This window comes from Abramis brama (genome assembly GCF_963993115.1).
Source record: "Abramis brama genome assembly, chromosome: 14".
NCBI lineage: Eukaryota > Metazoa > Chordata > Actinopteri > Cypriniformes > Leuciscidae > Abramis > Abramis brama.
In genome coordinates, this window is record NC_139976.1 from 6,550,713 (window position 1) to 6,563,518 (window position 12,806).

The 12,806-nt window shown below is 37.2% G+C and overlaps 1 protein-coding gene across 1 annotated transcript in view; it reads right to left on the minus strand.

The window, feature by feature from the left end:
- Nucleotides 1–12,806, minus strand: part of cdh12b (cadherin 12b) — a 140,535-nt gene that overhangs the window by 44,028 nt on the left and 83,701 nt on the right. The window contains exons 4-6 of the mRNA XM_084135125.1: nucleotides 11,790–11,909; nucleotides 8,755–8,922; nucleotides 4,053–4,240 (exon numbers count right to left, since the gene is read on the minus strand). Of these exons, the coding sequence (XP_083991251.1) occupies nucleotides 4,053–4,240; nucleotides 8,755–8,922; nucleotides 11,790–11,909 (476 nt within the window). The remainder of the gene's footprint in view (nucleotides 1–4,052; nucleotides 4,241–8,754; nucleotides 8,923–11,789; nucleotides 11,910–12,806) is intronic.

The following is a 12,806-nucleotide window of genomic DNA, read 5'->3' on the forward strand; positions in this document are numbered from 1 at the left end:
TAATTGTCCTTATAATATTGACATAAGAGCTATTTCCCATCCTAAAACAGCTGGAAGCCTACTTCCGCCACATAAAAAAAAAAAAAAAAAAAATCATCATCATTATGATATAAAAGGTCATTGTTGACGTAAGTCAATATCTTTGTCATAATTATGACTTTTTATTTAATAAATTTGACTTTTAATGTTATAATTAGGATTTACCAAAGCATTATTGTTTTTTTTTTTTTATGTGGTGGAAATGGGCTTCCATACTTTCCACCTTTTACCAAATATACATTTTCACACCAGTATCGCTGGTATCTATTGTACAAATTATGATCAGCATCACCATAAACCATGGCAAGCCTAAATAAAATGATTTTAGCAACGCTGGCAAGATTTTCTGCATACTGCCTATTAAAATATCATCTTAAACTATATGCAATTATCAATGACAAACATTTTAAACAGCATGCTACATTATTTACCTTCACTGGTGTTGCATGTTTAATTCAGCATTGTATTAAATGGTGGGATACAGTGTCATATTCTAATAGTCTACTGCATATTTTAGCAAATGTAGAATGAAATTAGCTTATTTCAAAATAAATGTGTGTGCACAGCATCTCGAACACAGCACACAAACCGCTTATTTTTTTTTTTTTCTTTCAAAACAGTAGGTAGAATAGCATCTGGAACATTCCCATTGTGTGTTTGTGTTAGTCTGTTCCTGTTGTTAAACTGCAGTAAACGATTATTCCTGTTCTGCCCACTGTTCCAAATCACAGAGGGGTCACCATGCCTCATTGCTATCAAGCACATAAACAGCACACATGTGCACAAAAACACTTCTCAGACACAGAGGGAAAAAAAACAAACCAAAAAACAGAAACCTCTTCACCTCATGTAATGTTTTGCTTGTAGGGCACATGCTTCAATTATTTCGCTTAGAGACAGCATCTCCACACTGGCAGGATTGCTGCCTGGATCTCCTATTGAGGAGAATGCATCATTCTGTCTCAGTGTTGGCACGACACACAGTCATACTGAGACAATACATGCCCACAATAACTCTCCCAATCTCTCTCAGCTGTACAGAGAGAAAATGACTGCACTAATTTCTGTTGTCCACACCTGTAACTGGTGTCTTGAACCCCCAAGAATACAAACAAAGCACTGAAAACTCTTAGTGGACTGTCAGAGAAGTGTAGAGAACAAAATCATAATGTTATATCTTTATGCCTCAAAGGAGGGGGGAAAGGTTGTGCACTGGAAAAGAAAAGGAGAAGAACAAAAAGCATGCTGATATAGTATGGATTCAGCCTTTAGTGCTGTGAGACCGCTGCTCAATAATCTATATTTCTATGGTAACTGAGATGCTGATGTTTTGATGTGGAAACGGTTGCTGTGGAAAGTGCACAAAAAAGACCTAAAGTAATTTACAATTTAATTTGTGTTTCTCAAAATATGTTATGGTCATATATTTTTAGTCTGGGCCAGCAAATGTGCACATTTTAGAGTAAACAAACAAGTGATGGGCTTTTTAAATTGTAATGCAGGACCTTCATTTCTACAGCTCCCGTTGTGCATGATATGATTAAAAGGTTAGTATAGCTAAATCTCTTTCTCTTGACAATTTTACCATTGCACAGAATAAACAGTCATATTACATGTAATGTAATGACATATTTTATTTCAGCCTTCATTCTGATTCATCAAGTGTGCAAAGTTCCATTTGTCTTTGAATCAGTGACTATGACTTATCTTGTGTGCAACTTAGGGAGATGTTAACAGGTACAAAAAAAAAAACCCTTCCTGTTTTGATGTCATCAATTGATGCTTGCCTGTTGTTTTATGACACACTTTATTAGCTCGGCCTCCATATCCCATGTGGTTCTTTATGCAATGTGTTGACAAAGAAAATTTCAAATCACAACGAAACCATTTATAGCTTCAACGGTTTTATAAGAGAAGTGTTTGCAACTCTGAGTGTGAATGTGTCAGATTTTATGAGTACCCTTGGGAATGGTGCAATGCTCTATTCCTGGAGGTAACTTAGTCATCTCTGTTTTCTGGAAAATATGGCAGGCATGCAGGTAAAATGAAATCATGATGCTGTTTAATATCGCTGTGGTCTTTTATTGTGTACATACAATTATTAGGTTATATCCATCCATCCATCCATCCATCCATCCATCCATCCATCCATCCATCCATCCATCCATCCATCCATCCATCCATCCATCCATCCATCCATCCATCCATCCATCCATCCATCCATCCATCCATCCATCCATCCATCCATCCATCCATCCATCCATCCATCCATCCATCCATCCATCCATCCATCCATCCATCCATCCATCCATCTATCTAATCTCTTTTAAAACTACTATTTCAATCTGAAAACTTTCAAACTTCAAGCTTTTAAAACTACTTCAAACTTTCTGCCAATGTCATTTTCAAGCCAACTTAAAGTTTGTCTACAAACTTTATTCTTATTGTTAATATTTTATTGTTCAGTTTTGTATACTTAGTGTATACTGTTCAAAATATTGGGGTCAGGAATTTTGAATAAATATTCAAAAGGACCCATTCATTTGATTGATTGAAAGTAACAGTAAAACAACATTTATAATGTTACAAAATATAAGTATTTCAAATAAATGAATATTTGTTTTAGTATTTATTAAATTAATCAAAGAATCCTAAATAGAAGTAACATGGTTTCCACAAGAATATTAATCAGCACAACCATTTTCAACATTGATATTAATAATAAATGTTTCTTGAGCAGCAAATCAGCATATTTCTGAAGGATCATGTGACTGAAGACTTGGAGTAATGATGCTGAAAATTCAGCTTTGCATCACAGGAATGAATTACATTTTGAAACTTTAAAATAGAAAACAGTTATTTAAAAATGTCCCTATATAGATTAATGGTTCTTGTTCACAGCTTCAAAATCAGGTAAAACATTGCACTTAGACAACCTCTGTGTTTCATTCCGGCACATAAACACTCCTGTCACTTCGAAAGCAGTGTGCACGTGATAGATGATGTCTAGAAAGTATTGTGTAGAGTATGTGGGGATTCCTGGCTGTGTTCTTTTCATGCATACTGTGTGCATTTAGAGGGAAGCATATGGACACAGTTAGTGCTCTCCACCCTCATATATCTCCACTAACACTAAAGAGATCAACGCAGTGCAGTTTCGGTAATAGCCTATTATACCAGCTGTTTTTATTGACAAGGCTGTTCTCATTCCACTAGGCGGAGACAATAGAGATAGTATAAAGAGATGTGTGCCGCAATAATAAGTCCTGTCACGCTGCCAGTATTTAAGTACTGAGCTCAATTCAAATCAAAGAAAGTCACCTTGCGCACTCTCCAGTCGAGCTGAATGTTCGAGTTTACCTTTGGGGGAGTCCTTAATGTCAGACACAATTATCCCAAAGTGCTCTTAACAGTGATGTTTGAGTGATGTTTTGATAATGCGGTTGCGGTTGTATGAATGATGGGCTCTCTGTCATTTTCAGCGTATGGTTGAGTCACGACACAGCGTTGAAGGACTATGGCAACTCTGATAGACTCTGACCTGGAGGGAGGACATTTTGCATGTACTGTATATTAATGTTTCTGTATTTAAAAGTCAAGCTTTTGTGCGTTTCTGTTCTATAGTGTGACTTCATGGCAGCATGTAGAACCTTAGGGTTGAAAACTGGCTTAATAAATGTTTTCCACATTTTTTTGCACAATTTGACATAATTGCAGCTTAATTGGAAATTTTACAAGAGATTATTACCTTGATTTTTCTGTTTTCTTCACACAAAATACACCTCATATTTCATCTCATCTCTCCTTGGTAAACAAGTCCACTAACTTTTGATAAAACTTAATTTACTGAGGGACAATTCTAATTAGTATACGGCAAGTGTAAAGCATGACAAAATGTTGCATTTTTAATGTTTTAATGTGACCTCCATTTATTAATACAAATCAACCGCTGAGCTTTTAACCTGTGTATTTATTTGCTGTTTGAATAGATTTTCCAGTAAATAAGGCTTTACCTTTTTGAGCATGATGATTCCCTCCTGATTGTGCTCGTTGGTGGTGATGTCAAACATGGCTCCTCCATCTCCAGGGACGATGTTGTATTCCACCTCCGCGTTTTTCCCTATGTCCAGATCATGAGCTTTGATTCGGCCAACCGCTGACCCGACTGCTGATGACTCCGGTACACGCAGATGGAAAATGCCTGTAGAATCAAAAAGCACATGTTGGGGAAGCTGCTTTGAAAACTAGTTTTGAGCAAATGTTTCAGTTTTATTCATGTTTGGAATAACATGTACCAATGACTAAAAACGTGACATGAGACATGGGGTGTTTGTACGTTTGCGCGTGCCTCAAAAGAGGCCTTACAATGACTTACAAAGATACATAACAGCTACAAGTGTATGCACTACTTGCTTTATGCAAGCACTATATAGAATAAATCAGGATACCTATTATACTTTATCGACACAAATTGATATGTCAAACAGCAAACAGCCACCCACAAATAGTCTATAAATAGGTTGTCTTTCAGTTCACATGAACAACAGTTAAATTACTCGTCAGGCTACAGAATAATACCATAATTCCTGCGTTAAATTAGGCATAAGACATTGAGAGTCACGCAGACCTATAACGACCCAGCCACAACACATAATTGGGAATAACCTTAACCTTAACACAGAATCGACCACAGAGGCCCGGGGTCAGCTTCCTTAGCTGTTCGTCCAGAAATCCAAGAAGTGGTGCTATATGTTAACTGCAGAATGGATTTCAAGGACTTTGCTCACAGATCAATGATCTCCAATGTTTATATTTTTCTACAAATCTTTGAGTTAACACATGTACTAGCTTTCCTGTTGCTCAAACAGTAGAGTGTTGGTGCTTGCAATGCCAAGGTCATGGGTTTGATTCCCAGGGGAAAGCAAGAACTGAGAACTGATAAGAATGTAAAATGTGTACCTTGAAATGCAATGTAAGTCGCTTTGGATAAAAGCGTCTGCCAAATGCATAAATTTAAACGTAAACTTGAGTGGAATTTGCACTGCAGCGCCACCACACCTTGATGCTCATGACAAGAATAGCATGTATAGTTATCTTTATTGAAGTGAATTAGGTTTAAATTGAATTTACATCAAATTTCACAAATCACATTTTCCGGGAGCCCATGTCTTACTAAGGGAAGCCTAGCTCCCTGTAGTCCGCACCCTGCACATGTTGTATGGGAACATTCTGTGATAGGCTACTTTTGCATATTTATTTTTAAAGCTTGATGCTGGTCGCTATTCACTGCCATTCTATGGACGAGCGCGAGCGGGACATTTTTCTTTAAAAAATTCTCCTTTTGTGGTCAGAAAAAGAAAGAAGGGAATTCTGCATTACAACAACACCAGGGTGAGTAAATGTTGACTTAATTTTAATTTTAAAGTGACCAGGATTGTGTATTAAGTAAATAAATGGCATTGATTCTGATTTAATGTTCAATGATTTCTGATTTCTGATTTTATTTACATAACAACAGTCCCATACTGCCACAGTATTCCACCTTCTTTGCCAAATTTCGCAAGTTGGCAACCCTAAAGAGAACATTATTGTTGGAAAGAGCGCTTGTTAACTGCCTCAATGCACTTGGATGTAAATGTGACATACAAAGTAGGGATGTGGTGTTGGTTTCACACACTGCTTTTTGTAAGAAAAATGTTTGTTTTTGGCTAAGCTACACTGTGAACAGCTGAACTAATGTCACGCTACTAAAACTGTAGTTAAGTTAGTAGAACGGCTACTTTGAGTTAGTTACTCCAATGCTAGTGAAGACACATGCACGGTAGGCACAAACAGATCTTGCTGATTAGTAAAAACTAATGTGTTGAGTGGCCATGCCCCAGCTAAAAAAAACACCTCAGCTAATTAAGAAGTCATTAGATGCGTTAGTACAATGCACCAAAAAACAAACAGAGAGAGAGAGAGAGAGAGAGAGAGAGAGAGAGAGAGAAGAGAGAGAGAGAGAGAGAGAGAGAGAGAGAGAGAGAGAGAGAGAGAGAGAGAGAGAGAGAGAGAGAGAGAGAGAGAGAGATGAGAGTGAGAGTGAGAGTGAGAGTGAGAGAGAGAGAGAGAGAGAGAGAGAGAGAGAGAGAGAGAGAGAGAGAGAGAGAGAGAGAGAGAGAGAGAGAGAGAGAGTGTCACGGCCCAGAATGCAGCAGTCATCATAGTGCCATCCTCTGAGACATGCAGATGGAAATCTACTTCTCTCCCAGGGTATTACCAATATTTACACAGCGAGAAACCCAGTGCTCATCACTGAAACTCAACATGATTTCTATTTCACGATTTCTGAGCGCAAATGGAGCCTGTTCACATTCACCTGTTTAAAGGCTTGGGCTTATTTCAGTGGAAAAAAAACAAAGGAAGTTCTACAAGTATAAAAATGCATGAAATATGAGGCTGTAAGGTAGAAGCTATGAAGACTGCTTTCTCATTTTTATGATTGCTTGCACTTAGGAAACTTTGGTTTCTCCAAAAATCTCATTAATTTACATATTCAAATCTAGCATGTTGATACACTCAAGAACCAATGCTATTTGTGTGCAGCTCTCTCTCTCTCTCTCTCTCTCTCTCTCTCTCTCTTCCTACTACTTTCTCTGGGGATGCTGTTAAATATGCTGCATTTACTGGTTTATCCAAACAATATTTATAGATTCAAGATTATTTTATGTATTTTTCAAGAAATGCTGGCATACATTTTCTAAGCTTTTCTATGTGCATTTAAAAAGAAAATGCTGCAAATTTACATTACCAGTGAAAGGTTTAGACACACTTGCCTGAGTTTATGGTTCTCATTATCTTAAAAAGCTTATGATCTAAAGGTTTATGCATAAATGCTTTAAATTTGTTTTGTGGACAGAATAAATTGTGCCTACTAAAATTTTATATTTTCAAAAGAGCAGAAGGCAAACTTCTGAACTCTTTTCATAATGTTAAAAAATGTAACATTTACATTTGTAATGGGAAAACTCTGAATAATAATCAAACAATAATAATAAAATAATGGAACAAATGGAAGAATGGGAATTATATAGTGACTATTAAACAAATGACTGTTGAACCAATACAATTTCTGGTTACACTTTATTTTGATGGTTCACTTTAGACATTCTGTTGACTATAAGTAACGTTGCACCTAGTTGTCAACTAACTCTCATTAGAGTATAAGTAGACTGTAGGGGTAGTGTTAGCAGAATAAGTGGAATGATCAGCTTTAAAGCCCCCTGTGGTGAAAATAAAGTTTTTAATGTTGTTTATATGTCTATGTGGAATTCATAAGTCAACACCATTGCTGAGTATTTTCACCTTAAAACAGCAGTGAACCAAAGACAGTCTAAAAAACTTGGATTGAAATCGCTGGTGTTTCTGACATCACAAACTACCTTGTAACCAATCACATCATCGTGTGATCGTCAACAAGTGGATCTCTGAGCTGGTGTGAGTGAGTGGATGTGGGGCTAATTTGCATATTCATAGAACCGCGTATACTAAATGAGGCAAGGGTGTAGTGTTACATTAAAGCTATTTTAGGGCATGACATTTTTTTTAAGGAAATTTTTTTTAAATGTGTTATTTTGGTGAGTTTTAAGGGATAAAATGATTGACTACAGGGGGGACTTTAAAATGTCTTTACCACACATTATTGGTCAGGAAATTTGCTAAATGTAAGCAAATGCACTACTAAAGCCATTGCTGTCTCAGAAAAAAAAGACAGAATGAAGTTTTTGGCAGAATGGGAATTTATGTGTGGAGTGATGAATCACAATGAAACAGGAGTTGCATGGTGATGCTCCTGAGCGATGTCTTTGAAACTCTGCTGAGAAATATAATAATACATGCATCTCTACCACAGTGAAGCGTGCATGAAGAGTGTCATTGTGTGCAGAGCCTTTTTTAGCTGCTGCTATTGGTGAAATGCTTCACCGTGAAAAGTCATTTAATGCTTTGGAGTTCAGCAGAATATTGCAGAATGGCTTGCTTCCCACGATTGAAAAGTTGTTATCTAAAGAGGAATGATCAGATGTTATTGGTAAAGACAACGCTCCTGCACAAATCACAAAGACAACCAAGAAGTGACTTGAGAACAAATCCATCATGTTTAGGTCAGTGTCCAGATTTGAACCCTATAGTGAATATTTGGTCTCACATTAAGCTCAAACAAACTGGGAGACATTTTCAACTACTCATGAACTGTTTTAAGACGCTAACATTGAGTGGAACAACACTGACTCCTCCTCCTGTAAAAAGCTGTCTACAAGTTGAAGGCTATTCCGTGCTAAGTTACTTTATCTACAGTATTGGTGCATTTGCTTGCTAATTTACTGACCAGTAATTTGTGATTAAAATGGTTAAGACCATTACAAGGCAAGGCTTTATTATTCATCTAAAACAGGGGTGTCCAAAGTATGTCCTATGTCCGGCAGCATTTAGCTCCAACTTGCCTTAACACACTTGCTCAGAAGTTCTTTAATGTGCCTAGTGAGACCTTGATCAGCTGGTTCAGGTGTGTTTAACTGGGGTTGGAGCTAAACTTTGCAGGACAGTGGCCTAACAGGAGCAGGATTGGACACCTCTGATCTAAAATGTTGAAAATAAAAGAATGAGCAGGTGTGTCCAAACTTTTGACTGATTTGAGTTTACATGAGTTGGTAGTTTATCAATTATCCATTGTCTTACTTTTGGAGAACCTAGGTGGGTTGTCGTTGACGTCACTTAGGGTGATGTTGATGGTGGTGGTCCCTGCCAGACCCCCTAACTGCCCACCCATGTCTTTGGCCTGGATGAGAACCTGATACAGCTCCTTCACCTCCCGGTCCATGTTGGGGAGAGCTGTCCTGATCACACCTGCACACAGATATAAAGACAGTGTTAATGGAAAGAAGAGACCAGAGAGAAGGATGATAAAGTGATAAAGGGTAAGGTGAGGAGAAGAATAGGGTTTAGACCTGAGAATGAGGCCTGCTGAGAAAGGGATGTGAGTGGTAATCTCAAATAACAGACACAATTGAGATTGAGAGCGGGATGGAAGTCTGGAGCTTTGCGGAAAAGGAAACCAAAGCAAATTGAACTTAAAGGTGCAGTGTGCCATTTCTATGCTATTGGTGTTCTGAAAATCGATTAACCTCTCAGCATGACTTACCCACATTACATTTGTGTTGTTATAGGGTTCAATTTAGTGTTTGGGGATTATACATTAGTCCTGCTTAGGTACACATCCTGATAGATATGTCCTGGCTGATGTTTCCTACATTTTTGACACATTTATCATGGTTGTAAAATGTACCAACATCTTTTAATCCATAGGACATGGTGTCTACTCAGTGGAATGGAATCCAAACAATGGGTCGAGGTTTTGCTAATTAGCACGACCCTGTTAGCCTCTGATGCCATAACTAAACATTCAATATTAAAAATAACTCTTTCTGTATTAAAGGCTGATTTTGCTGTAATTGACCATTCTCAACCTTTTCGCTGACTTTTAGAACTAAAGGAATATTCAGGGCTCAACACATGTGAAGTGATATAATGTTAATAAACACAAAAATAATAATTTTGAAGTGAAAAAGTTTATGTTGAGGCACTTAATATGAAATAAAATGTAGCCAATTTTGGGAGGATTTAAAAGCATAAATCTGAAGCTTATTATTTTACAAAATTTACATTTACATTTACATTTACATTTGTAAATTTAATATTTACAAAAAAGTTAAACAGATTGTTTTTATATAGCTTTAAGACTTCTGTATGACTTCTGTATGACTTCTGTATGACTTGTTTTGACTGGCTTCTTTGCATGGAAAGTTCATATAAGTTCATATTGTCATTCATTTTGCAAGTTGCTGAACATTGAATAGGTGTTTGTGTAAAGTTGTGCATCCATATGTTAATGTATTTATGGTTCTGAAAAAACATTTTTGCAGTTTAGTGTCCATAAATGCTTTAGGTGGAAGCATTAGAGTGTGTCTACATAGTACATCAAACACTGGATAAAAATATATGACTATGTGGCTCTTTGAAATATATATTTTTGTTGTTGATATTATATTATACCCCCTTCAGAACACATTATTGCTTCTAGAAATCAGCTGTTAAAAAATGGAAAAGCTCTCTTGGGTTATTTAAAGTTCCAGCACATAGATGGTTTCTAAAGTACCATAGAAATTAAAAATGTTCTCCTTGGGCATCAAACTGTTAAAACCTTCCCGAAACCAGTGATATACACCTTTTCCTTCAAGTGTTTTTCTCTGGCTAAAAGATTGAGGTCAGTCCTAAAGCTTCTGATACTTAACAGTCTTAACAAGCCGACAAAGCCAATGTAGCAACACCTTTCCTCGCTTTTCTTCCATAAAGCACAACTAATGCATTTCCCAACGTCACAAGAAGCTTTCCCAGATCAAGAGAGCACTTCATAGGATGAATTAGATATGGCAGTGAGCAGATAAAAAGGGCACAGACCTTCATACAAAACCAGTTTCAAATGAAATGTAAAAGGTGTATCACATGGGATTCTCTAAACCTGTTACATGAGGATCTGTTTTTTGACTTTAGGTTTGCATGGACAGATCTCTTTTTGAAGTTTGTGTCAGTAATTAAAGGAGTAGTTCACCTAAAAATAATTTACTGCATCATCATGCATTTTTCTTGCACTGAAAGCAGAAACTCTGCCTGAGATCTTTCCTATTTCAAAATAAAAGAACACAGGATTGGAACTACACGGGGGTGATTAAATGGTAGCAAACCTTCATTTTTGGTTGAACTATTCCTTTAAGGTGTGTGTTTCCTGAGTCTGTTTTCTCTCACGACTCTGCTGATTCCGTTATGAATTTTACCCCCTGACTTTTACCCCCGCCCTCGTCTCACAGCTTTTGTTTACCGCCGGATTTATTACGGCCTGCATGGGACAAAACCAGATTTTTCTTCCTTTACTAATCATTTGATTTTTTTCACCCTTTGAGCCCAGCGGGTTTGCTGATATCAGGATATTATATTTGTATTCATGTATTCCTGTTTGATATGCTTCATACTTGTACAACAAGGCCGTAAACATACTGACATACATACAAGTGTGAAATTCTCGCACACGCTCTGTGCATCAAGTTTTCCTTGCAGGTTTGGGCTTTGTGCTTTTACATATTGGATATTACAGCTCACTGAATGCAGAGGACGCCCATTAGTAGATTCACATTCATTGTAGCAAACGCTCCTGAATATTGCATAACAAAATATTCAGTGGCAGAAAATAAAAGGCAGTTTATTTGTTGCATCATTTGATGATGCTACAGTTCTTCTAACCATATAAACAACAGAAAAATCCATTTGCTCTTACCAAGCTTACTTTATTTTCTACTTAGAGGGTATTGGGGTCTGAAAAGTAGCACCTGATTGTATAACCATATCTCTTTTCAGGCCTGCTTAGCTGACAGTATGTCCCTTTCTGTTCCGCTATTCAAAATGAATTGCAGTTTATTTTGAGTTACAAATCCATTTTCTTGGCTGGCCACATTATCAAATCAAACCGTCGAGCTTATTTGTCTAATAGGGTCAATGAATGTAATTATGTTGAAACCTGTGAACTGTGAAATTAATGAGCCTAGCCTGTTGTTATTACTCAAACAAAGCAGCGGAACTTGTTTCTTATAATCATAATTTCATTTTTAATGTAGCAAACATTTTTCTGTACGTTTTCTCTCAAACATTCAGGAGTGCTTTACCAGTTTTGGGGTCGACGGAGAAGTACGGCTGGCCGTGCAGTATGCTGTACACCACCCGGGCACTGTTGCCGTATGTGGGGTCGTCTGCATCTGTTGCCGTCACCTTCATCACGTACGTACCTGCAAATAGACAGAGGATATTCATTTGTGTTAAACTACATGAATAGATTTGAAAGATGTGCTTTGTTCGAGGTTATAACTGTATGGATCGGCCCTTGGTAGATTGGATAGGGTTTGACCGTGACTCGAAAACAGGCCTATATAGGCACGTCGTTATATGCGTTTGTTCTGATGGGCTGACATAAAACCAAATGGATTCCTGTGTAATGATTTTCCACTGTATTTTGATATGTCTGCAATAGCAGTTTTTTACATTACAAAGGGCAGCACTTTTAAATTGCCCAATAAATGACAAACCATCTGTATTGTGAAATGAACTGATGGTCACGGTCCGCTGAATCACCGTGTTTTACTGAAATGCAGCAGAATTCTGCACTCTGACCATCTCGCAGTTTAGCAGCAATTGTGTGTTCTTCTAGAATAGTTTCCTGATTATATCCATTTCATACTCCTGCTTGTGATATATTGCTTATATATAGGACATATATACAGTAGTAGGTGTATATATCTACAGGGATATTTCATAAGAAGTATAAGGTCAATTGTGATTTTATAGCATCTTTTATGAAAACACTCAAACCACAACGTTGAATGAATTATCACACTGAACTGTTTGAAATGAGGAATGAAACTTGAAGGCTTGGAAGAGAGAGAAAAGAAAGAAACAAAAGAAACCAAGAAGTAATTGTACAGATTTTAAATCAAGGCCATTTCCCAATGGAAGTCCTTTTCAACCAGCTGATGCAATTACCTTTGATGTGTGTTTTTTTTGTTTTTTTTAAAGTTCTCTCAGCACACATCTCATCTTTCAGATTGTTCTGGCCTCCACATAAAGAGGTGAAAAGCATTAAAAACCTACAGTTCCCCTTCTTTAAGAGACTTCCAAATTAGAGCCAC